The sequence below is a fragment of the Stegostoma tigrinum genome, chromosome 27, assembly GCF_030684315.1.
Source record: "Stegostoma tigrinum isolate sSteTig4 chromosome 27, sSteTig4.hap1, whole genome shotgun sequence".
Taxonomy (NCBI): Eukaryota; Metazoa; Chordata; class Chondrichthyes; order Orectolobiformes; family Stegostomatidae; genus Stegostoma; species Stegostoma tigrinum.
Window position 1 is genome coordinate 41,543,824 of NC_081380.1, and position 27,101 is coordinate 41,570,924.

At 44.3% G+C, this 27,101-nt stretch overlaps 1 protein-coding gene across 1 annotated transcript in view; it reads left to right on the forward strand.

The window, feature by feature from the left end:
* The window catches only part of dph1 (diphthamide biosynthesis 1), a 685,989-nt gene that overhangs the window by 571,106 nt on the left and 87,782 nt on the right, over nucleotides 1–27,101 (forward strand). The window contains exons 8-9 of the mRNA XM_059655332.1: nucleotides 206–362; nucleotides 26,961–27,061. Of these exons, the coding sequence (XP_059511315.1) occupies nucleotides 206–362; nucleotides 26,961–27,061 (258 nt within the window). The remainder of the gene's footprint in view (nucleotides 1–205; nucleotides 363–26,960; nucleotides 27,062–27,101) is intronic.

Genomic DNA, 27,101 nt, shown 5'->3' on the forward strand with positions numbered 1-27,101 from the left:
GCGTTTTTGTGGTTAAGGTTTTAAGATTCTGATGAGTGCAAGGTGAAAATCCTTACAACATGTGTCACATTTCAACAAGATTCAAGGTCGGTGCCAACAGCTAAAGGCAGGATGGTGTATAATTGAAAGTTCAAAGACCAGGTCAATCAAATAGACTCTTGGCCCCTTGCAGCTTCTCCATGACTTCTGCTCTCTGCTCTTGCAGATACGACCCTTACAGCAAAGTACTGACACGTGAGTTCTATGATCATGAAACCATGCAGGCCATCAGGAAGGACGCAATAGCGACGGCTGCAAAAGCAACAAGGTGGGGCCTGATCCTCGGAACACTTGGGCGACAAGGATCACCCAAGATCATGGAGGTAGGAAGAGTGCTGAGAAAGCCATGGTGTGTATTGTGTAATCAAAGCCATTTTCCTGTAGTTGTAGGGATTAAGGTATCAGTGGGATCTGCTGGTATAGTGCCAGCGTCACTCAACTAGTAATCCAGAACCCCAGGCTAATATTTTGGGTACAGGGCCAATCCTGAAATTTGAGTTCACCCAACATCTGAAATTAAAAGCAAAAACTGAAAAAAAAACTGCTATAAATCAGAAACAAAACAGAAAAGCCCAGCAGGTCCAGCAACATCTGTGGAGAGAAAGCAAACATAATGTTTCAGATCGAGTGACCCTTCCTCAGAACCTAGCTTTTCCAAAACTTCTGTTTCTGTTTCTGAAATTAAAACCCTATTTAATGGTGACTATAAAGGCACTGTCAGTGGCAGTAAAAACCCATCCCATTCACCAGTCCCCTTCAGCAAAGGCATCTGCCATCCTTACCTGGTCTAGCTATCAGGAAGCTCCAAACCCACAACAATGTGGTTGGCTCTTAACAGTGCTGTTGTTAATTAGGGACAGGGAATAAATGTTGGACTAGCCATGGACAGCCATGTCCCTGGCACAAATAAAATACTTTGCTGACTTCAAGCGACCTCTGATCTGCGGTTTTAATTAACCTTATAGGGTACGGAATATGTGCTCAGTTTCTCCATTGGTTATCCAGTTGGACATTGGGTTCTGAGGATTCCGTAACAAGGAGAGCTCAGGTACACCACATGTAATGTTTATAAAACATTCCAAGATTAAGGTGATTGATCTTTTTTCAAGATTTTTCAGAAGGATTGATGGATACGTGGAGAGAATATTTTACTGCGGCTGGTGAGTCTCGGACAAAGGGACAGCAGTTTAATGATTTCAGGCGTGCAATTCACGAGATTAGTTCAGAAGCATTTCTTCATACTGCAACCAGTAAAAGCATGGAACTTAGTCCCACAAAAAGCAGCAGATTCTCACTCAGTCTTCAGTCTGAGATCAGCTGATTTCAGCAAGGCAGAAGAATATGGGTTCGACCAGAATCTCATCCAGTGGTAGGACGATTGGCAGGGGCTGAATGGCCGCCTTCTGGTCCTACCTTGCTAAAATAGTTATAGGACCTTGCAAGGAAACACATTTTGATCCATTTTGATCGACAGTTTTCCTCAGTGACCGCTGCTGGATCCAGGAGACTGGATTCCTTTCAGCCCCTAAGATCCACTACAAAGCCAGGATCTCTGGAGACAGTTTGAAGTTGGGGCAGTCTGAATTCTGATTCCTTGGGAAGTGACCACAGCAGGTTAACCATGAGTTGCAGCCCCGGTGACACAGTCCAGCTTTCAAATAGCCTCCGTTATAAATTAAACGACAGGCTGCAAATTGTAAAATGGAAAATCATTGTTTGTGTTTCACTGAGAAATGATTATAAAAGTAAAAAAGGAAGCCATTTCCTCACTGTCAGTTAGAAAGATCTCAGAACTGATTGTATAATTGCTTCAAAAGTCAAAACACACAGGACTCACAGATTCACAGAATGGTTACAGCACACAAGTGCATCTATTCAGCCCACCTTATCTGTGCTAGCTTTTGATTTGATTAATTATTGTCACTTGTACTGAGGTATAGTGCAAAGTGCTGTCTTTCAGGCAGATTGTACTATACAAGTGTGAGAGTGCAGGATGCAGTGTTACAATTGCTGAGAAGATGCAGAAAGAGAGAGCTACACGAACATTAAAAAGAAGCAAATTACTGCAGATGCTGGAATCTGTATTGACAACAAAAAATGCCGGAGATCACGCTGGGGGTCAGGCAGCATCCATGGAGGGAAAGCAAGCTAATGTTTTGAGTCTAGATTCGGGGTAGAAGCTGTTTTTGGATCTCTTGGTATGTGCATACAAACTCTCATATCTTCTGCCTGACAAAGTGGGAGGAGTCTTTGATTATGTTGGACAGTGCCAAGCTCTGCCTCTCCTCCCTCTACCACAGTCCTGCACATTCTTCCTGTATAGACCACAATGAAAATAACTCCTGAAAACCCCAATTGTATCTAGTTTAGTTACACCATCAGGCAGCACATTCCCAACCTTAACCAGGTGCTATCGCTTCTTGTGCCAATTCCCTTGAATCTATGCACTTCTTTTATTCTCAACTATCACACCAATAAGAATGTATTTTTTTCCCCAATCCATTCTGTCCAGAATGCCTCTAGCCAGTCCCATCTCAACACGTGGATTTTCAAATCAGGAGCGGGGCACCCAGCCCTTCAAGACTCCTCACCATTCATTTGGATCACTACTGATCTGAATCGGGCACATTCTCACCTTCCTCTAAAAACGTTTCACCCCTTTTGCTTGTCAAGGGTCTGATCCCACTGCCTTTTGAGGGCTGTTCTCTGTTCCAAGGAAATCTATTGGTCTTGACACGTTCCTCTCCACAGATGCTGCCAGACCTGCTAAGTTTCTCCAGCACTTTATCCATTTATTGGACGTCCTCTGACCTCTGGGTCATCATAGTCCCGCAAGTCTAGTGCTTAATCCTATATTACACTTCAAGACTATTTCATAGTATATTCAATTCCAGCCTCGGGCGACTGTCTGTGTAGAGTTTGCACATTCTCCCTGTGTCTGCTTGGGTTTTTCTCCGGGTGCTCCGATTTTCTTCCACAGTTCAAAAATATGCAGATTAGGGTGGATTGGCCATGCTAAATTGCCCACGGTATCTAGGGATGTGTAGGCTAGGTGGGTTAGCCGTGGGAAATGCACAGTTATGGGTGGGTTTGTACGATGCTCTTCAGACGATCGATGTGGACTTGATGGGCCAAATGGCCTGCTTCCACACTGTTGGGATTCTATGAAGCAAGTTCTCTCAGTGTGATTTTCGAACCATTTAACCACTCACAGGCATTTGCCTGTGTCACATGTAACCCATATGTTGTCCAGGCCAGTGTGGGGAGGGCGGTGTGGCTAACATGTTATTTGAGTTTCCTTTCTCCCCCACCATTCCTGAGGTGCCAGTGTGATAGCTGGGGAAGGTGAATGGAGACGGTTTCAAGCCCACCTCTCCTACCCATTCGACTGATTCTTCAGGGACTCTAGTCAATGTGCAGTTTTACTTTAGGAGTTTGTCAGAAAAGCAGCAGAGTGACTGCGATCCTTTATTCATTTCACACCTCCCTGGCTGTCTTTGTGAATCCTGGCAGAAGAAGCCAGATACTTGTACACCTGTCGAAAGGTCAGCAAAAAGGAAAGAATGACTCGGAATTTCGCTTTTCTGTTTGAGAGCCTTTGACAAAGAGGAAAGATGGAAGTGGTGGAGGGGAAAGGCAAGGCGTGGGGTTTTTTTAATAGTCCTGCAATAGTTTGGGTCATTACTGAGCCTTGTCTGTGTGTAGTTTTTCACTCAGGGCATATTTGCAGTTTGTACCACTCTGCAGCTGATCTCAGGGAAAGGTCAGTCAATGCTGACAAGATCGCTTCGCTCTCTGTTGGACTTTGTACTGGTGCCAATATAGAGAGTCCTCCAGGTTACGCCTTCAGGGTTAAACACCAGGAGATGCACTAAACCATCTGCAGCATCTGTTGTACTTCCACATTTGTTTTTGAAACATAGCCTTACAAAGGTCTTGATTTTTTTATTCCAACCATGCTTTTGTTTAGCCTTGACTGTTGCAGTGCTGTCCAGGCTGGGTGTTCCATCTTCCACCCTCCTTAAACAGGAACTTGACCAAAACCATGTCGGTGCACCATTGTGTTTGCCCATCACCCCCCAGCTCACTGGCATATTGACCCTCAGTCCAATAACACTTCAGTTTTAAAATTCTCATCGTGTTTCCAGACCCACCATGGTTTTTCCAGTCTTCTCATGCAAGTGTAATTCTTCAGTCTTGGTATCATTCTCATAAATCACTCTTGTATTTCTGAAGCCTTTCCCAAAGCATGATGTCTATCTCATCCCGAAGATAGCCTCTCTCAGGGAGGTGTCAGCTTCGGTTGTAACTCATGCTGTTCATGTGAAACTCTACCTTGTTGCCTGTCTCCCCCAAATTGTGTGGAGAGTTCACAGTTCAGAGTGAATTGTCCACTGCTCTGCTCCAACAGCCCAACATTCAGTAACTGTGACTGTGCTAATCAGTGCCAAATTATAAGGGCAGCGTGGATTTGTGTCCTCTGAACTCTCTCCTTCACCCTTGTCCCCAGCAGCTAGTTGAACACCATCCCAACGCTGGATCAATCAAGACCTTCATAGAAGGGATGATGGCACAATGGTAATCTCACTAGACCAGGCATCCTGACACTGTGGTATGTAACTCACATCCTGACTCCCCAAAGCCTGTACAAGGCACAAGTCAGGAGTGCAATGGAATACTCCCCACTTAACCCTGGATGGGTACAGCCCCAATAACACTCAAGAAGCTTGACACCATCCAGGATAAAGCAGCCTGCTTGCTTGGCACCACATCCACATGATCAAGTTACATCCAGTCTATGCACAGAAATAAGCCACTTGACCTAAGTGATCACTTTTTTCATTAAGGTCACTTTTTCTTTCTTCTCAGGAAACTTGCTGCATTTTCAGGACTAGGGGGGACTTAATTGGACCTCATGTTAAAAAGAAAAGCTGAGGCATGATGGGCCAAAAGGCCTTCTCCTGTGCTGCAGGATAGATTCATGACATTCAACAGGGAAAAGGATGAGATTTGTGACAGTCTGTTTGGAGACTGCCTTCCTATAACCGGATAACCCGGAAATCATGCTGCACACACAAGAGAGATCCCACTAACATTTTGTTTCCAAAAAAATGATGCAAACAAAGAAAAAGGAATGAGAAACCAAACTTCAGTTTCACCATACAGTCCCGGTTGCCAAAAAGAACATAATAAATTTCCCTAAGCTCTGATTTCTATTACAGTATGGGATCCTTGCCCAAACTCAGAAGTTGCCCTCCTTCATCAGCCAAGGGAAACATTTCAAACCATTCATTAGTCTGAGTATAAGCTTGTGGTTCTTTAATGGAATTGATATGTCTTTTTTTTATTCTAACTACATTCTGCCTGACTAGATTTAATGATTAGTCTCTGCTAGTCTGCACGCCCATTCATTCCAGGCTTCATTTTGTCACTCACCCAGGAGCTGGGAGCAGTCAAACAATTAGCCAAAACCTAAATGCTTCTATTCAAAGTCTCTTTATTGGTGGGGGTTGGGAGGGGTGAGAAATGATCGTGGTGGGGCAGTCGTGGAGAATCAGTCAGCTCAACTCTCATTAAAGCAGCTCAACAGAGAGATGACTTTCATTTCATGTTGCCGCTTTGATAATTCTGCAATTAATTTTTTTATTCTTATTTATAAGCCGAGGGTGCATCAAATTGACCTCTTCAAAGTCTCTCTCTCTCTATACTTCTATCTCTCTCGCTCCCTCTCCTTTGACGACAATGCTCAGACCAATGAGTTCTGCAACCATTTATTTGTTGTCTGGGATTTTCTCTTTCACACTCCCCCCCCACCCCTGCCCCATCTGCAAGAAAACTTTCTCTGCTTTAATTACTCCTCTGCTTTGAATTTTCAAGAGCAGACTGGAGGTTCCTGGAGATACTAGAAACTGCACGGACTCGAGGGTTTGGACTAAAGGGAGAGGCTAAATAGGCTGCAGTTTTGTTCTCTGGAGCGTCGGAGGCTGAGGAGACACCTTACAGAAGTTTTTAAAATCATAAAGGCATAGATAAAGTGAATCGCAAAGGTCTTTGCCCCAGGGTAGAGGAGTTCAAAACTAGGATGCAAATTTTTAAGGAGAGAAGAGAATGATTTAAAAGGGACCTGAGGGGCAACTTCTTCACACAGAGAGTGGTTCGTGTGTGGAATGAACTGCCAGAGAAAGCAATTGGATGCAGGTGTAGTTACAACATTTAAAAGGAATTTGGACAGATATATGGATAGGAAAGGTTTAGGGGAGAGATAGTAGGAACTGCAGATGCTAGAGAATCTGAGATAACAAGGTGTGGAGCTGGATGAACACAGCAGGCCAAGCAGCATCAGAGGAGCAGGAAGGCTGACATTTCAGACCTGTACCCTGCTTGAGAAAGATGAAAAATGAAAAGTAAGATTTTTCATCCATCTCTACACCTTGTTATCAAGGGTTTGGTGGATATGGCCAAACACAGGAAAGTGGGACTAGCTTAGTTTGGGAAACTTGGTCGATGTGGACGAGTTGGACCAAAGAGTCTGTTTCCATGCTGTGATTCTATGACGGTGTTGACTCAGTTCAAAGCTGTTCTGTGTAAGGGCAAATTATTTTATTCAGTTGTGGGATGGGGGTATTACTGGCTAGGCCAGCATTTATTGCCCATCTCTAGTTGCCCTTGAGAAGGTGTGTACCCTGACTTCTGGAACCACTGGTGGCTCAGCTCACACAGAGAATGTTGCAGGTATTCATTATCCTTTGTCACCTCACCTCATACTCTGCTATGGGCATGTTTGACTTCTCCCACTTCGTCCAGGAATGAGATTGGCAGCTTGTAAACACAAAGATAAAATATTGCCGATGCTCGAGATTTGAAATTAAAGCAGAAAGTGCTGGAGAAGCTCAGTATGTGTGGAGAGAGAGAGAGTTAACATAGTCTGGTAGAGCTGAATTTCAGAATGGAAGAGGAGGAAATTTGATTAGATTAGATTCCCTACAGTGTGGAAACAGGGCCTTCGGCCCAACAAGTCCACACCGCCCCTTGAAGCATCCCACCCAGACCCAACCCCCTATAAGCCACACACCCCTGAACACTGCGGGTAATTTAGCATGGCCAATCCACTTAGCCTGCACATCTTTGGACTGTGGGAGGAAACCGGAGCACCCGGAGGAAGCCCACCCAGACGCGGGGAGAACGTGCAGACTCCACACAGACAGTCGCCCGAGGCTGGAATTAAACCTGGGTCCTTGGCGCTGTGAGGCTGCAGTGCCAACCACTGAGCCACCGGGCCGCCCTGTGGGTTTTATGGGTTGAATCGGTTGACAAAGGGGCAAGTGGAAAAAGGAAGGTCAGGATAAGGTCAGAGATCAAAGATGGCATCAACAAAATACTGAGGGAATGATAATGGCTGTAAAGGGGTAGGTTAGTTTAGCTGGCTGCATGGCTGTGATGCAGAGTCATGCCAGTATCCTGGGATCAGTTCCCACTCTGGCTGAGGTTACCACTCCTTCTCAACCTTTCTCATCACCTTTGGCATGGTGATCCTCATGTTAAACCACCACCTGTCATCTCTCTCCAATGTGAGAGCGAGACTGTGCTATGGTAAGGCCACGGCAACTTTACTTTTGCTTTCAATAGTTGTTAGAGAAATGCAGAACATTGGTCCAAAGTAGGTATTAGTAGCAGAGTGAAGTCAGCTTTGACAGTAAACAGAACATGAAAATAGGATGGAGACACTGCCGGGGAGTGGGACAGAAAAGGAAAATTCTGATGATAGTTTATCCAAAATCCCCAAACAGTTTTTGTCTCTTCCATTCAACCTGGCTGATTATCCCCAAACATTTCTTACTCCTTGACTAACAAAATTCTTCTTCATACGAATTCCAAATGTGAGGGCCAACCTATTATGCATTTTTAAGATTATGCATGGATTTGTGAGAGTAAATACAGAGGAGTGGTCAAGCAAGACCAGAAGTGGAAAGCATAGCTCTTCAGCCAGTCACTGATAAATCCAACAGAAAATTGAGGAGAAACTTTGAAAATGTCGGCATGTGCTTATAAGAAATGCACAAATGGGTATGGATAGATGAATAGGCGACCGGGCCAGGCTTCGGCAGATGAACTTTAATCTGGCTAAGTGTGAGGTCTTCCATTCTGATTGAAGGAATAGAAGACAACTTATTATCTAAATGGAGAGAAACTTCAAATTGTTTTGGTGCAAAAGAATCTGGGTGAATCATGAATCACAAAAAGGTAGCATGCAAGTAATAAAGAAGGCAAATATAATTTTTATGAAAGGAATAAAGCACAAAAGTAGGGAAGTGTTGCTGGAGTTACACTTGGACAGACGGCACCTGGACTATCTTGTCCAATTGCAATCCCAGTACTTGAGGAGGGATTTGGTTGCATTGGAGACAGTTCACTAGATTGAACCCAGAGATGACGTGTTTGCCTTATGAAGAGAGATTGAGAAGTTTGAACAATTCATACACTTTTCACAGTGAAAAGTGTGTGAAAGGTGTATGACGATTAATGCAAGAGATAATAAATTGCTATTCTTTACTCTCTGGAGTTTCGATTAATGAGAGGAGACCTAATTGTGGTATGTACAAAGTTAAATGGGGTTGACAAAGTAGATGTATCAAGGATGTTTTCTCATGTGGGGGCAATCCAGAATGAGAGGTCATTGTTTTAGTACGGGGTGGTGGATGTAAAACAGAGATGAGGAGAAATTACTTCTGTCAAAGGGTCGTGAATCTGTAGAGTTCACTACCCCGCAGTGTGGTGGGTGCTGGGACATTGAGCCAACTTAAGAAGGAGGTAGACAGATTTTTAATCAGTAGCAGGTTGAAGGGTTACGGTGAGTGGGCAGGAAAGTGGCATTGAGGCCAAAATGAGATCAGCCATGATCATTTTAAATGGCGGAGCAGGCTCGAGGGGCTGAATGGCCTACTTGTGCTCCTAGTTCTTACATTCTTTTAAACCATGTACAATGAAGAAAAACGTTTTTGGTGAGTGTGCTGATAACCCCATTTGTGGCTTGATGCCAGGTTTTGTTTGCCAACACTCCTATGGTGCACTGGTGATTTGCCACACTAAAGGAGATTTAGAAATGTTGTTTGTTAAACTGCAGTTTCTGGAGACACATTAGCTTTGTTCTCCATAATTTAGCAGAGCTGGATGTGACTTGCTAAATGCTGGAGTGATCCAACTGCCGAGACTTCATTTCATTGTTCTTACATAGATTGGAGAAGGAGGACTGTTCTCATTGGAAAAGGAAAGGCTGGGAGGCGATCTGATAACAGCATTCAAAGCCACGAGAGGTCTGTATACTGTAGGTAGATAGAGGTGTTCTCACTAGTAAGAAAATCAAGGACAATAGGCACAGATTTAAAGTAATTTGCAAAAGAAGCAACGGACTTTTGTTTGTCATTTGTATAAATGATTTGGATGAGAATACAGGAGATATGGTTAGTAAGTTTGCGGGCGATACCAAAATTGGTGGTGTGGTGGACAATGAAGAAGGTTATGTATGATTACAAAGAGGTCTTTATCAATCACATCGATGGGCTGAGGAGTGGCAGATGGAGTTTAATTTGGATAAATGTAAGGTATTGCATTTTAGTAAAACAAACAAGGACAGGATTTATATAATTAATGGTAGGGCCCTGAGTAGTGTTGTGGAACAGAGAGAGACCGAGGGGTTCAGGAGCATAATTCTTTGAAATTCGTGTCATAGGTAGACAGGGTGGTTCAGAAGGCATTTAGCACACTTGCCTTCATTGTTTAGACCTCTGAGTACAGGAGTTGGGATGTCATTTTGACATTATACAGGACATTGATGAGGCCTCTGGAGTACTGTGTGCAGTTATGGTCGCCTTGTTAAGGATATTATTAAACTGGAGACGGTTCAGGAAAGATTTCCCAGGATGTTGCCAGTAGTGGACTTTTGAGTTATAAAAATAGGCTGGATAGGCTGGGAGTTTTTCACTGGAGCACAGGAGGCCAAGGGGTGACCTTATAAAAGTTTATAAAATCATGAGGGGCATAGATAAGGTAAATAGCAACGGTTTTTTTCACTAAGGTGGGTAAGTTCAAAACTAGGGGGTGTATTTTAGAGGTGGGAGGAGGAAGATTTAAAAAGGATATGAGGGGGAACTCTTTTACACAGAGAGCAGCTCGTGTATGTAATGAATAGCCAGAGGAAGTGGTGGATGGAGGGAAAGTTATAATGTATAACAGAAATTTAGATAAGGACATGAATGGGCCAAATGCAGGCAGGTGGGAGTAGTTTAGTTTGGGAAGATTGTCAGTATGGACTTGTTGAATCGAAAGGTCTGTTTCTGTGCTGTGTGACTGTATAACTATGATTCTTTGGCATCTGAGAGAAAATATTTTAGTGCTACAAGAAGGTCAGGGTCTGGAATGCCGTACCTGAGAATGCGGTGGAGACAAGTTCACTTGAAGCTTTCAAGAAGCATTTTGGCTGTTATATGAAAAGGAAGAATGTACAGGGTTACCGGATGAAGGAGGGAGAGTATTACCAGATGAATCGTTCATTTGGAAAGCAGATGCAGATATGGGCTGTAGGGTCTCCTTCTGTGCAATAATAATTCTGCAATATCCCGGATCATCACCGAGGTCAGGGTTACAGAGAATGCAGCACAGATGAGCTCATTTGGCCCGTCAGTGCCCATACTGGCTCCCAGATGCTAGTGTTTGTTCAAAGACTTAACCACCATTGAGACAAAATTCATTGTTACCCCTTTTACAAGACAATGTTCACATGAATGTTGTGAGGCAGAAATTGCCAAAGAGCCATGTAATGAGTTAAAGGAACAACTGGTGTATTGCATTGCCAGTTTAGAAAAAAGCACCCTGGAACCATTGTCTAGGTAACTCCAACTGCAAACAGCTTGACATAATCAATGAAATGTCCACATTTACAATCAATTATTAAGTTGTTGCCAAACTGGATTTGATGACTGTGTTCCATTTGAATGCCAGAATGGGTCGATGGGCTGAATGATCTGCTCATGTTCCATTGAATGGCTTCCTATTGTTTGAGCTGCAAATTCTGAAGGAGGAAGTTAAATTTTCAATGACCAATGAGAATGGGTGTAGAGCAAAGCTCTCTCTACAGGCAGTAAATGGAGTCCATTTGCAAGTAGATTTGCATGCAAGTCAAAACACAATGCAGGATGAAATAACTGCACAGGGGCCGATATCCCATCACCAAGTCACCTTTTATTTACATGTGCATAGTACTGCCAGCTCAGAACCTGTCCCGAGAGTGAGGAGACTTTCTGATACTCCTGTTTACATCTGTCAGCCAGGGCTCCCTGATTGGCATAGGTTAACAATCCTAATCAGGGATCTCATAGTCAATGATTCCAGTCACTACACAGGACAATGTAAAAGAGCTGTTCGAGAGTACAGGAAATGTTCATACATTAGGTCTTTAAAATTACATCCCTGTATGAGATCACGTTCAAGAACCAGATATTCACAAATTACAGATCCCCTGTATTCTGCCTCAGCTCCCATTCCAAAAGGCTGCCCTTATTGAGTATTTTTAATTTACCTGTTCTGGACGTGATTGACAATAACTAGTGGAGAGAAGTTTTTTGGTGTCAGAATAGAGAAAAAAGGATCATTATAGATTTTTGATGTGAGCTGAGGCAAGCATAGTTTTATAGTTACGCTCTCAGCTCTCTACCTGTTCTCTCAACCTGCAGAAGGACCTTGGCTCATAAACTAAAGAGAGATACTTATTATATTTTTATGAGCTAATATTCTGTGGTAAACATTTATAGAGCACAAGAAAAACAATGGCCAGAAAGAGATGGATGGGGCATAATGGGAAAGGGCACACAAGGCAGTGAAGAAATGGAAATGAATCACAAACTGGATGATTGAGAACAAGGAGCAATCATTAAACAATGTGTAGAATCAGCTGTTCCTACTGGTGCACCTAATGGAGCCACTGGCCCAGTGTGATACAGAGTCCAGGGATTAGTCAGTGACTAGCAGTGAGTCCATGTTCGAGGCATGTTTCCCAGCAGATATCAGCCCATACTGATATCACTCAACTGCAGCAGGGCATAAATGGGCTAGCAGCCTGGTCGAGCTGTGGCAGATGGAATTTAATTTAAAGAAATGTGAGACAATGCTTTCTAGCAGTAGGGAGAGACTGAATGGCACATTTGTAAAGAACGTATAGGGAGTAGAAGAGCTGGAAGATTCATGTGCTCAGACCCTGAAAAGAAACAGGGCACATTGTGGGAGTGGTTAGCAAATTGTGTGGGTATTCATAAAAGAAGGCATTGAGTACAAAGTCAGGAAAATTATTCTTATCAAAAGTAGAAATTGCTGGAGAAACTCACCAGGTCAGGCACCGTCTGTGGAAAGAAAGCAGAGTTAACGTTTTAAGTTCAATAACCCTCCCTCAGAGCAGGAGGCTTCTGAGTTTCTAAAGCAATTTCTGTTTTTCCTTCAGATTCCCAGCATCTGCACCTCCATGTTTTATATAAAGTCAGAGGTCACACGACCCCAGGTTATTGTGGAAATATATTTGAAATCATAAGCTTTTGGAGCGCTGCTCCTTCGTCAGGAGGAGCGGTACTTTTGAATACAAGCCCTTCAGTGGAACTGTTTCACCAATGGGCTAGCCCAGGGTTGTATCAAACCCACACTTTCGGAGACTGACATCCCAACTGTGAGTGAAGTAACTCTCAGTGAGACAGTACAAGGATTTGGGTGAAGAACACAATTCTGCATATTGAAAGAGGTTTCTACTGATCCAAAAAATGAGGAAGATGGAAGAAATTTTATGAAAGGACTGGCTTGACAGTGAACGTGCAGTTAAGCAGAACAGCTCCCACAGGCTGTGAACAAGAGTTCAGTTGTGGCCATGAGACTGTTTGCTATCGCAGACATCTCCCTCTCTGGTTCACTGGGGGTTAAGCTTCTCTGGAACCAGAAATCAATTTCCTCAGCTCCTTGTTCCATTTCCTTCTCAAGTGCAAAATGCTAATGTTTAACCTTTTTTCTATTTTTTCCATTTTCTTCAATTAATGAAATATAATGAAGTTTGCGGTGTGCAGCAGAATGTGCTGAAAGCTTTTGTTAACCAGCTGCCTGCTCATATGTGTATGGTTAGGACATTAATCAAAAGAAGAAAAAATATCAAATGTGTGTGTGTGTGTGTGTGTGTGTGTGTGTGTGTGTGTGTGTGTGTGTGTGAGAGAGAAGTGTCGGGTAACACTCAGTTTGCACTAGAAGTTCCAAGACCCAATTATCGGAGTTGAGTGCACCATGACTACATAGTGAGCCTGATGGTCATGGGAAGGTACAGGAGGATAGAGTGTGTGAATCAGGGTAAATAGACCTGGTCCTGCAAAAATCCCAAACAGGCAGGGACCTCGCCACACCAGAGCTCTGAGATGGAGCAGATATTAGAACTTGATGTCAACTCAGTGACAATAGAGAGAGAGAGCAGGAAGAACATTCAAGGTGATGTTGCTGGGCTGCATGGGATTTTAATCCAGTGATCTTCCTTTTCCTCTAAAGAGAATTCCACAACGTATGGCTAGAATGTGGGACACGCCACCATATGGCTGCCTTTGACACCAAGCTGGACAGGTACATCAGGAAGCAAGAAGCACAGGGAAGGAAATGTTGGCAATTTGAGGATAGGAAGTGGACCAAGAGTAGCTATTGGGTCATGTGTGTTTACTTCAAAGCTGCCCTCATGTTGGACTACCTGGGATGCTTTCCACTTCCCACTCTCCTGAGACCATGGACGCTTCCCCACGGTCCAGCTGATTCTCCATGACATTCTTTATTCCTTGAGTAAAGAAATTCTTGCATGGAAATTTCAAAAGGGCTTTGCACCAATTCAGAGGGGTGTCCTAACCAAAGTATTTGAGATTCTGAAGGGATTCAAGAGGGGACCCCAATGGAAGATTCCTTCACTGGGTTGTAAACATAAGAATGTCCCTAATAAACCCAATAGGGAATTCTGGAGGAATCTCTTCACCCAGAGAATGGTTAGAATGTGGAACTTGCTGTACAATGAGCATTAAAGACAATTAGCAGTGATGCATTTAAGAGGAAGTTGGAAGTGAGCTAATGATCAGTGGAAGTATATGCTGAGAGGGTGAAATGGAGAAGGGAGGAGGATCTGTGTGAAGTGTAAACACCCACCAGCTGAACTGAGGTGCCTGTTTCTGTGCTGTAAATTCCTGAATAGAGTTCCCCTCTAACAGGATATCCTGTAATAATTTTCATAAATTTAATTCACTTGTGAGTGAATAATGAGGGGGCAGGGAAAGGGGATGAGACAAAACCAGTTCATTATACTTGTTCTAGTTAATGTAAACCTCGACATGATTGTAAAACCTTTGCATGGATCTGTAATTAATCACTTCCGTTTGCTTGCAAAGTGCCTATTTAACAGGTATGAGGTTGTCGGGATCTGTGATTATTTTACATAACACCACATAATTAGAGGGTTTCTGAATATTTTATCTTCAGGTTGAATCTCGAGGAACTCCAGATTAACTGCACAGTCGGGTTGATTATTTTTTCATGATCCATAAGATCCCTCAGTTGCTCCCAGGAGTTTCCCAGGCACTCAGTATTTAACAGGCTCTCTGCTGAGTGAGAGCACTGGGGCTCCGTGCCTCAGTCCAGAAACTAGAGGGCAAAATCAAACCTGACTCCCCCCACCCTACCCACATACTGTCACCAAGACAGTGGTGCATTTACCTGCATAGGTACAGCTCCAGCAACACTAAAGAAACTTGATACCATCCAGGACAAAGCAGCCCCAATGAATTGGCATTACATCCACATGTACGTGCTCTCTCCACCACCGACACTCAGTAGCAGCAGTGCATACCATCTGCAAGATGCACTGCAGAAATTCACCAAAGATCATCAAACAGCACCTTCCAAACCCACGGCCACTTATTCACCGGTGCATTCCTCCTTTTGCCTTCAACTGCCTAGGCACTCCATATTAAAATTCCCTATCTAAACCTCTCCATCTCTTTCTCAGTCTCTCCCCTCCTTCACTATTTGACCAAGCTTTACTCGTATTTCCTCATGTGACTTGCTGTCAAATTTTCTTTGACACTCCTGTTTCACACGGTCAAAAACACTATATAAATGCAAGTTGTTGGTGTCAATTTGGCTGAATTATCATTGTACCCCTCATCTCCTTGTGAACCTTTCAATAAAGTAAGGGAGCTGATGATTATTGGCCAGAGTGGTGTGCTGCTGAGACCACACTCTGATAAACCATGACCCTATTAAATAGTGGAGCAGTCTCGAGGGGCTGAATAGCCCAAAGAAATGACAAAGACAGTTTTCAGAGATACATCACTGGAAATATCACTGTGAGATTGGGGTAGGGCTCGGTGTGGGTGGCACACAGATGGAGCAAAAGGGAATGAAAATGTATGATTTCTTGATGTACCCAGCACTGCACAAGGATTGTTGAGACTTAGGTAAAAAGAAATGTAATCTGGCAAGTACTTAGACCCAAGAGAATGGGTTTAAGTCAGTTCCTATCATCAAGTCATGCATTCTTTACTTAATCCTGTATTTCAAGTGTAAATCCATATGTTTGTATTTATAGCAAAACTGTTTATGTTCACGTCACACTACAATTAACAGCCTCCCACTAGTGCCACCTCAGGTGGCAGCCTGTAATGACAACATGATGCGCTTTTTATTGGCAATTTTCTGTCACTCAGTGGACATAGGAGTTTGTAAAGGGAAAATGATGCTCTGTGTGGGTGTGTGTGTGAGTGCGTCTGTGTCTATGTGTGTATTCAAATTTGTTCATCTATTAGCATAATTTTAATAACACTCTAGATTAGCCACTTAGGTTGAAGTTTTATTTTCAATTTTGATTTGAGTACATGTTTTGGCTTCAGGATTGAGCTATTCTTCCCGAGCTAAAGATATTTAGCTTCTTTGAAGCATTTAATTTCATGCCTTAATACAAAATATGTTTTAATATTATTTTCAGCTGGGTGTCTTTTGATTTACATTCTTTGAATTTAAAATAAACCACTCAAGAGATTGAGTAAAGAAGTTCTATATACACTCTCTGTTTTCCCTCCCTTTATAATTCTTATTCCTTCTTCCTTTGATTTTCTCTGTCTGTCTGTTTCCTTCCCCCCCCTTATTCTTTACTTCTCTCTCTACGCTTACCTCATTCTTTGCAACTTTTTCTCTTTTATCATCTCACTACTTCTTCCCATGCACCCTTTCTTTGTTTGCTTCTTCTGTTCCCATTCTCCCATGTTCCCCCTCTTCCACTTCATTTTTGTAGCTACTTCTTCCCTCTCGTGTCACACTATGCGCCTCTCTTTCTTCTGTGCATTCTGCACTAGATCTTACCTAGTACTGTGCAATACTTTCTCTTTCTACACCTCCTTTACCTCTTCTTACTCCTTCCCCTCTTCATCTTCCTGTTCTGACCTCTGTAGCCCTATTTCTGCCCGGAGTGCTCAGTTCTCTTGCTAGGACAAATGACCTCCATCTGTGCCTAATGACTTATAGCTGCTCTCTTTTCTAGCTCACTCTCTTTCTCTCCTTTTTACTTGGCTCCATCTTACCTGTCTCTACCTTCTCTCTTTCCCTTTTCTCTCTCTTTCCACCCATCTTTTTCCCCTGTCTCTCATCCTTTTCTCTCACACCTCACCTTATGTCCATCAGGCATTTGGAGGTGAGTGGGGAGATCTGGCTAAAACATGACTCAGACCCTGAGGCAAATGCAGGGAGTCGGGCCCCTTTCATGGCTGTGACAACCGGTTCAGCTCTATCTGAAACACGACAAAGCACATTGCACACAAGGTAGTTAGATCATTCGTCATCTTCAGGATCTCAGTAGCTCCAAGCGTCTGCTGTATTTTCTCTGCGTTACACTTGCCACAAATCAATTAACAGCCAAGCATTGAAAAATCCCCTGGAAAGATGTTGCCTAAAATGAAAAGGTGAAAACGCAACTTATTTGTTGCTTATGGATTTGTGAGGTGTTTCGTTCACAATGTTAGTCATTAGAGTTTAAACAGCATCGCCTCCTGGGATTAGCCTCAAGGAATTTGCAACATATTCGCTGAATTGTGTTTTTATTTTAATTCAGCACCTGGTGCAGAAACCATTATGCCTGTGTCATTTCCATCTGACGTGGACTGCATGAAGTCAACAACTTAAAAAAAGCAACATCTGCTGGCAGTCTTGGCTGTGGAAGGGACAGTGATAACATTGCCCCTTGTGCCGTCTAAAATTAAACTCTTTTCCACACCCCTCACATGTCTGACGCCTCTGCACGTAACTCCCAACTGGTGCTGTGCATTCACCTATCACCTCATCAGAACAGCTGGGTGTCACCAAGCTCCTTTATAATTCACTCGCGAGATTTGGGCAACATCGACCGCTCCTCCCTAATTGTCCATCGAGAAGTGATGGTGAGCTGCCTTCAGGGGCTATTTTCCCAGGAGCGTCAGAAGCTGGGGGGTGATCTTAGTGAGGTTTATAAAATTATGAAGGATATGGATAGGGTGAATAGCAAAGGTCTGTTTCCCAGGGTAGGAGAATCCAAAACTAGAGGGCATCAGTTGAACGTGAGAGGGGAAAGATTTAAAAGGGACCTAAGGGGCAACTTTTTCTCATTGAGGATGGTGTGCATGTGGAACGAGCTGCCAGAGGAAGTGGTGGAGGCTGGCACAATTACAGCATTTAAAAGGCATCTGGATGGGTTCATGAGTAGGAAGGGATGAGAGTGAAATGGGCCAATCGCTGGTAAGTGGGACTAAATTAATTTAGGATAACAAGGTTGGCATGGACAGGTTGGACCGAAGGGTCTTGTTTCCAAGTTGTACATTTCTATAACTCTATGTGCTATGGATTGCCCTTTAAGGAGGCAGTTCTGGGATTGTGACTCAGCAACAGGGAAGGAATGGTGATGTATTTCCACATCAGGATAGTGAGTGGCTTGGAGGGGGTCGTTAGGGGGTGGTGGTCCGATGTATCTGGCGCCTTGACCTTCTAGATGGAAGCGATCGTAGGTTTGGAAGGAAGTGTCTAAGGATCTTTGGTGAATTTCTGCATTGCATCTTATAGATCGTACACACTGCTGCTAGTGAGCATTGTGTAGTGAGTAGTGGAGGAAGTAGATATTTGTACCATCTTATGTTAGATTAGGGCAGATGTGCAGCTCAAAACCATTCTTCTGCCTTTGTTCCATATGCCTTGAATCCTCAAACCTACCGAAGAGTTACACAGCTCAGCATTGAGAACTCTAACTGACCTTCCTAGCACCCACTCACATTTCAGGGAAGAGAGTTGCAGATTTACGCCACAGTTTATTTGAAAACTGGCTCCCTGATTTCAATCATGAGCAGTCTGGCTCCAATTTTAATTTCACATTCCGTTATTCTTGACTACGCAGAGAAAGCACTTTCTCTATAACCACTCCACAAAGTCCTTCTAAACACATCAATGAGTTTGTCACCTCAGTGTCCCAAAATCACTGGCAAAGGTAATCCGTATTTATCCAACTTTATCTGAGTGCTATCTTAGGTCCTGGGAACTGGGCCCTAGGAGGGATGTGAAGTGAAAATGATGCCAGGGATGAGGATCTTACATTTGTAGATTGTGGAAGTTGAAACTGTTCATCTTGGAGAAAAGAAGATTAAAGGAAAATTCATTAGAGGCATCCAAAATCATGGGGAAGGCTGGACAAAGTAAGCAGACAGTACCTGTTCCTAGTGATAGAAAGATTGTGGACCAGAGGACACTGATGTAAGGTCATTGGCAAGAGAAGGAACATTGGTACGAAGAGGTTTGAAAAGCACAGCAGGTCAGACAGCATCAGAGGAGCAGAAAAGTCAACGTTTCAGGCCCAAACCCTTCATCAGAATACCTAGCGACTCTGGCTTCCGGCATCTGCAGTTCTAACTGACATGAAAAAAATTGTTCTCCATTCTGCAACCAGTCAGGATCTGGGAAGTGCTACCTGAGAATGTGGTGGAGGCTGGTTAAACTGAGGCTTTCGATGGGGAATTGGCTCATTACCTGAACAGAAAACAATCACAATGGGAAAGGGAACTTGTAGATTTTCTTAATTCATTCCCTTACAGCTTAGGCTATCACTGGCTAGGCCAGCATTTGCTATCCATTCCCATAATTGCCTTCTGTCCTTCATCGCAATGTATCTCCAACCCCTTCCCTCTCACTCCAGAGCTGTGGGGGAAACAAAGATGAGGAGAGGAAATGGAGGGGTGGAGGAACAGTGGCTAACCATTTCACATAGTGCAGTGTTATTTTTGTAAAAGAGAGGGTTGCTATGACATGGGGAAATCTTCACAGTGAGACTGAATGGCAAGAAGGGGTCTTAACGTGCACTATGTCACCACACTGAGGAGAGACAAAGAGATGAGTGGATTTGATATTCAGCCTTGTCCTTCGCCTAGTCCTGTCTGTCTGTGCAGACCCTCAGAAACACATAACTGAGGGGTCAGTGTAATACTCACTGGGTTGATTGACAGTGAATGAGCCCTCCCCTCCCATCAGTTTACATCCAGCCTGCATTGGCTTAACGGCTGAGTTATACACAGAGTGGCTGCTGATTCCCTGTCGCACATTCCTCACCTGACCGCAGAAAGTTCACGCTGCAGTTAATTAGTGAAAGGTTGAGATTGCTGACAGCATCAGAAGGCAGTTAAACTCTCACTGTGTCAGTGTTTTCCGTTTGTAATTCCCAGTTTTCTACAAGCTGGGACTGTAGTGGTGTGAAGGTTGAGAGTCCAAAAGTGCATCCTCCAGGTCGCGACGGGGGGATGGCTTCAAGTTACCCTCAGTGCCCCCGACCTGGAGATTGGAGGGTTGAGGGGTGCTGGACAAGGTGGGGATGGGGACAGGGATAATTAGTTGGCATTCTCACTTCCTCCTGCTGCCCAGTGACACTGAAGATAAGTAAGTTTTTACATAAAGGGGGAGCACGCAGTGGCCACAATACAAACATATACAGGCAAATGAATTACAGGCAGAAGTAGGCCATTCAGCGCCTCAGACTGCTGTGCCTGGAGATAAAATTGTGTCCGATCTGTGGCCTCAAATCCCACTTTTCTGTCTATCCGCAATGCCCTCTTGCTCCCTTCTAACTCAAGATTCTGCCTTAAAAACATTTGCTACCTGCTGGTTACCCCACCCCGAATCACTCTCCGTCCTGGCATGGAAATACTCCTGCAAGACTGCTGAGTCAGAATCCTGCAGCTCTCTCCCTAACATCATGGTGAGTGTATCTACTGTAGATGGGCTGCATCAGGTCAAGAAGGTCAAGCCTACATCCCATGAATGAATGGAAAACTCACTGGGGAAGAGAATTCCACAAACCTATGACCATCTGAGGGAAAGGGCGTTCTCTCCATCTCCACCTTAAATTGCAGACTGTCTCAGTTTCTAGTTTCATGCAAAAGAGGAAAATCTTTTCCATATCCACCTTGTCAAGTCCACCCAGAATTCTTCGGATTTTAATAAGATCACCCACGTTCTTCTAAACTTCAGTAAATTAAGGCCTAATCAATCCTACCTTTCCTCACAAGATAAACCCTTATTCGCAGAAGTCAGACTGAACTGCTTTTTATGTCCTTTCTGAAATAAGGAGCCTGAGACTGTATAAAGTACTCCAAAAGCGGCCTCAGCCATCCTCAGTATAACTGTAGTGAAACGTCCCAACTCTTATGTTGTATTCCCCTCGCAATGACATTCCATTTGCTGAAATAATTACTCTGTACCACAGACTTCTTCAGCCTCTCTGCTTTTCTGTTCATTCTGCCAAAGTGGACAGGTTTGCATTTTCCCACATTATACACCGTCTGCCAATTTTTTACCCACTCACTTAACCCCTTTATATCCTTTTACAGTCTCCCTACACAGGTTCCTGATCTTCACAATTTACTTTCTTACCTACATTGAAATGCTGGAGAAACTCAGCAGACCTGGTATCATCAAGCCAGTACGCCTATCCTTCAGAATTCTGTTACCAGCTCCAAAGAATCATATCAAACTTAAAACGTTACCTCTGCTTGTCTCTCCATAGATGAAACCAGACTTGCTGAATTTCTCCAACACTTTCTGTATTTGTTTCAGGTTTACAGCATTTCTAGTATTTTGCTTTTACATTCCTACCTACTTCTGTGTCATGGGCAAATTTAGCAATTGTACATTTGGTCCCTTCAAGCAAAATGTAGATAGCGATTGTAAACAGTTGAGACCTCAGCATTGATTCCTAAGGGACTTCACTCACTACATGTTACCAACCCAAAAATAATTCATTTAGACTAATCGTCTGTTTCCTGTTAGCTAACCACGCTATTATATTGCTTCCTACACTATAAACTCTTACATTGCATCATAACCTTTGATATGACACCTTGTCAAATGCCTTCTGGAAATGCAAGCAAGACACATGTACAGATCATTATCTGGCGCTTGTGGGGTGTGAATGTTACTTGCCACTTAACAGCCCAGCCTGAACATTGTCCAACCCTTGTCGCATATGGGACATGGGCTGCTTTAGTGTCTGAAAAGTCTGAACAGTGGTACTGAATACTGTGCAATCATCATCAAACATCTCCACTTCTGACTTACGATGAGGGATTTGGACCTAGGATACTAACCTGAGAAAGTCTTGCAGAGATATCCTGGAGCTGAGCTGACTGACCTCCAGCAACCACAACCATAATCATCTCATTTTATGACTTCAACCAGCATAGAGATTTTCCCTGATTCCCATTGTTTCCAGTTTTGCTAGGGCTCCGAGATGCCAAATGCAGTGGATCTGCTGGGTCCCAACATGAACATCTCTGGATGCTGCCAGAGATGCTGAGTTTTTTGCAGCACTTCCTGTGTTTATTTTAGACTTCCAGCCTCTACAATATTTTGTTTCTATATCAGCGAGTGCATGGTTGTTTTGCAAGTGCTGGATTGATAGCACTGTTGATGAACACAGCCCAGTCCATCATGCAAACCAGACCCCATCCCAGGCCCCAAGATGACTTTCCATATTAAGCAGAGGTTCACCTGCACATCTGCCAATGTGGTATATTGTACCCGGTGTGGCTTCCTCTACATCGGGTAAACCAAGCGGAGGCTTGGGAACCGCTTTGCAGAACACCTCTGCTTGGTTCGCAATAAGCAACTGCACCTCCCAGTCGCAAACCATTTCCACTCCCCCTCCCATTCTTTAGATGACATGTACATCATGGGCCTCCTGCAGTGCCACAATGATGCCACCCGAAGGTTGCAGGAACAGCAACACATATTCCACTTGGGAACCCTGCAGCCTAATGGTATCAGTGTGGACTTCACCAGCTTCAAAATCTCCCCTTCCCCCACCGCATTCCAAAACCAGCCCAGTTCCTCCCCTCCCCCCACTGCACCACACAACCAGCCCAGCTCTTCCCCTCCACCCACTGCATCCCAAAACCAGTCCAACCTGTCTCTGCCTCCCTAACCTGTTCTTCCTCTCACCCATCCCTTCCTCCCACCCCAAGCCGCACCTCCATTTCCTACCTACTAACCTCATCCCACCTCCTTGACCTGTCCATCTTCCCTGGACTGACCTATCCCCTCCCTACCTCCCCACCTATACTCTCCTCCCCACCTATCTTCTTTACTCTCCATCTTCGGTCCGCCTCCCCCTCTCTCCCTATTTATTCCAGAACCCTCACCCCATCCCCCTCTCTGATGAAGGGTCCAGGCCCGAAACGTCAGCTTTTGTGCTCCTGAGATGCTGCTGGGCCTGCTGTGTTCATCCAGCCTCACATTTTATTACCTCCCATCCATTGACTCTGTCTTTACTTTTGGCTGCCTCAGGAAAGCAGTCAACCTCGTCAAAGCCCCCTCCCACCCTGCTTACACTCTGTCACCCTCTTCCATCAGGCAGATGATACAAAAGTTTAAATATACATATGAACAGATTGAAGAGCAGCTTCTTCTCTGCTTTCTCTCTCTCTCTCTGCACTTTCCCTGTGGTTGTAACACTGCGTTCTGCACTCTGTTCTGCTACCTTGATGTATTTTGTATGGTACAGTCTGCCTGTATAGCACACAAAACTACAGTTCTCACTTTATCTCGGTATGTGTGACAACAGTCAAATCACCAACACTTCGTTGACGATCAAGAGTGGATCAATGAGGTGTTAATTCAACAGATTGATTTTGTCCCACTTTTTGTGTCTAGGATGTACCTGGGCAATTTTTCATATTATCAGGTAGATGCCAATGTTGTAGCTGCACTGGAACAGCTTGGTTAGGTGTGTGGCCGCTCCTGGAGACATCAGTTAAAATGTCAATGGCATCTGTCTCTGTGCCATGCAGTCCCAGGTCAGGTTGAATGCAGCATAAATCTTCCTCCTTCAGACAGTCAGATAGAGAGAGAGGCCACAAGAGTGGTCAACCTGGGAAACAGAAATATTGCCCTGATGAAGCAGAAGGGTGGATTTAGACTGTGACTAACAGTGACATAGCTGACTGAAGAGTCTCTGACAGAGTGCTGGATTACAGGCTAATCCTTGCAGAGAAACCCTCCTGCACTCTGGAAACTCGGTTCAACTCCACTTTAGAATCATTTCACGTTCAGATCTGTACAGCGAGAGGAAGACCTTGATTAAAGATGGATCTTGGAGATAGAAGAGCAGCCTGCTTTCCCACAGTCCAAGCTCACATATTTCCATCTCTGATTCCTTTCTGTGTTTTATCCTGTTAATTCTGATTTATTTCCAACTGTTTTAATCTTGTCAATTGCCTCAGCCTAATCTGCTTGATGCTTGTAGTCACCCTGAGCCCTCCAGGTAGAAGGGCCGTAAAGCCACACTTAATTTTTAATAAGTTTTCTCTTGTTGCATTCATCACGTACCATCACTGCTTATTCCTCACATCCACCGCCCGTGGGGATAAACCTTTTCAGCTGTTTCTTGTTTGGTTTCAAGCTCCCATCTCCATTACCATGCTATCCTGCTCGGTCTATAAATAAGGAGTTTATTTAAACTCCCCCTCTACTCATTCCTCTCACAGATTTTAATGCAATGACTGTGTCGTATAAAGCACACTGCTCTCAGGAAAATGTAGCAGCTATGAATGAACTGCAGAATCATCCCACAGCAGTCTTCCTTTGTAATTGTAAGCCTCTATGCATGCATTTCATGGGAAGCTGAATAAATTTCAGTAGGGAGAAAGGAATGGATAGCCTGTTAATGTGTGATCAAATGGAGTAGGAGGAGATTGATGTGGAGCATAAATAGCAACGTGAACCTATTAGCCTAGCATGGCTGGCTTGGGCTGAACAGTCTAGTTCTGTGCTGCAAATTCTAAATAATCCCGAAAGAAAATCAGAAATGAATCTGATTAAGAGACATTACACACAAAATGTGTATCAAAATAGCCCAACTGCTGCCTATAAATGTCATGCAAATCTCATCCTCACTTCCTATTTAAAAACTAAAATAAAATTAACAACAGAAATAGACTACGAGGTTTTGTTCACTGACCTACATATGGTATTGTTGACAATGCTTAATTGAAATTGTTTGGTGCAAATAAATGAATGACAATTAACTGTCAGTTCCAATAGAGCAGAGGCGTTGTCTTGACTCTCGTTTCCATTTAGCCTTTAATTTATTTTGCCTCGTTTCACCAAACTGCTTGATTCTTCACAATGTTTCTTCTCCTTCTGTATCACACAGCCCCTGCCTCCTCCCTACACCTGTGTTTGCAACATGTTACAGTTAACCAGAAATTGACATCTCATTTTAGTCTTCCCAATGGGCACTGTCCTATTACCCTGAACTCTCCCTTTCAAGCCTGCAGCTCCTCCCAGAAACCCAGCAGAGGCTTCTCTCTCTCTCTCGCTCGCTTTCACTCTCACTGTCTGTCTTTCTCATTCTCTCTTTTGCTCCCTTTCTCTATCTCTTTCACTGTCTGTCTCTCACTCTCTGTTTCACTCTGTGTTTCCCTTGTCACTTTCTCTCTCTCTCTTGCTTTCACATTTTCTGTCTTTCCGTCTCTCCCTTTTGCTCCCTTTCTCTCTCTCTCTCTCTCGCTGTCTGTCTCTCACTCTCTATCTTGCCCTCGTCTCCCTCTCTTTCTTTCTCTCTCCCACTCTCTTTCTCTCCTGCTTTTGCTCCCTATCTCCCTCCCCCTCTCCCCATCTCTGTCTCTCCACTTTCTCTCTGCCTCCCCCCTTCCCTCTGTCCTGCCTTCTGCCCTCGGTGATCCCTGGTGACTCCAGCTGTGCTCTGGCTTGTGTTCGAGCAGGACCAGCTGGAGACACCTTGAGAACACATGGTGACCCAGCACATACGAGGCAGCCCTGAAGTTCCCACATGGTGCAGGAGTTACAAGCTACATGGCTCAGACATCTATGTCTGATGGAATAGGAGACCTCTTGGTTTTAATTAAGGAATACCTCCCAACCTGTGCTTGTTTATTTTAATTTGTTTATTGGATGTGGGTGCCGCTAGCTAGGCCAACATTTACTAAACCTGATTGCCCAGAGGACAGTTAAGAGTCAACCACATTGCTGTGGGCCCGGAGTCACACATAGGCCAGACTGGGTAAAAGACAGCAGATTTCCTTCCATAGGGACATTAATGAACCAAGTAAGTCTTTACGACAAATAACTACGATTACTGGCTGCCGTTCTTTATTCTGGACTTTTTATTGAATTCTATCTGCCATGTCTCCGGAACATTAGCCTCGGATAATTGATTTGATAGCCCAAGGACACTACCACTCCATCCCTACCTCACCCTTAATGCATTCATTTGCTTACTGTTACACTAACGCCTAATTAAATATTGTCAATTTCATAAAACCTAATTTCACGCGAATCTCACCCAAAAGGCAGTGCATCCAGCATTACCATATACCACACTCGAGTGCCAGAGCTACTGTACTATCAATATGATGGGTGTGACTTTTTGAGGTGTACCATACAGAAGGGACCCCTGTGGTTTGATCTTTGGTCAGCTTTTTTTGTTGATTGCTGTAGGGAAATGTTAAAGTTATTCCCGGAGGCTCGGTTCCTGATCTCGACTCTTCAATCTATCTCCATTTTAGTTCCCTGGAAGTAAGCATGTGGACTTCAGGTCTGTGAACACAATCTTTGCCAATGTTACCAGCGGCACACCTCCAAATGACACCTGCAGCCCGATGGTATCGATGTGGCCTTCACAAGCTTCAAAATCTCCCCTTGCCCCACTGCATCCCAAAACCAGCCCAGCTCGTCCCTTCCTCCCACTGCATCCCAAAACCAGTCCAGCTCGTCCCCTCCCCCCACTGCATCTCAAAACCAGCCCAGCTCATCCCCTCCCCCCACTGCATCCCAAAACCAGCCCAGCTCGTCCCCTCCCCCACTGCATCCCAAAACCAGCCCAGCTTGTCCCCTCCCCCCACTGCATCCCAAAACCAGCCCAGCTCGTCCCTGCCCCCCTAACCTGTTCTTCCTCTCACCTATCCCTTCCTCCCACCTCAAGCCGCACCTCCTCTTCCTACCTTTTAACCTCATCCCGCCTCCTTGACCTGTCCGTCTTCCCCGGACTGACCTATCCCCTCCCCACCTATACCCTCCTCTCCACCTATCTTCTCCTCTATCCATCTTCAGTCCACCTCCCCCTCTCTCCCTATTTATTCCAGGACACTCACCCCATCCCCCTCTCTGATGAAGGGTATAGGCCCAAAACGTCAGCTTTTGTGCTCCTGAGATGCTGCTGGGCCTGCTGTGTTCATCCAGCCCCACACTTTGTTATCTCCAAATGACTCTATGGTATAGGCGTTAAATAAATGCAGTTTGATGTTGAATGTGCAGCGTTGTTATCCAGTTGCTGACTGCTCTTTCCTTCTGTTTGTCAGCACGTGGAATTCCAGCTCCGGACCCTCAAAGTGCCGTACATCATTGTACTGTTATCCGAGATCTTCCCAGACAAACTCCGGCTTTTCCAAGAGGTCGATGTGTAAGTACAGCTGCAGTTCGCATTGGTATACTCGTTCAGC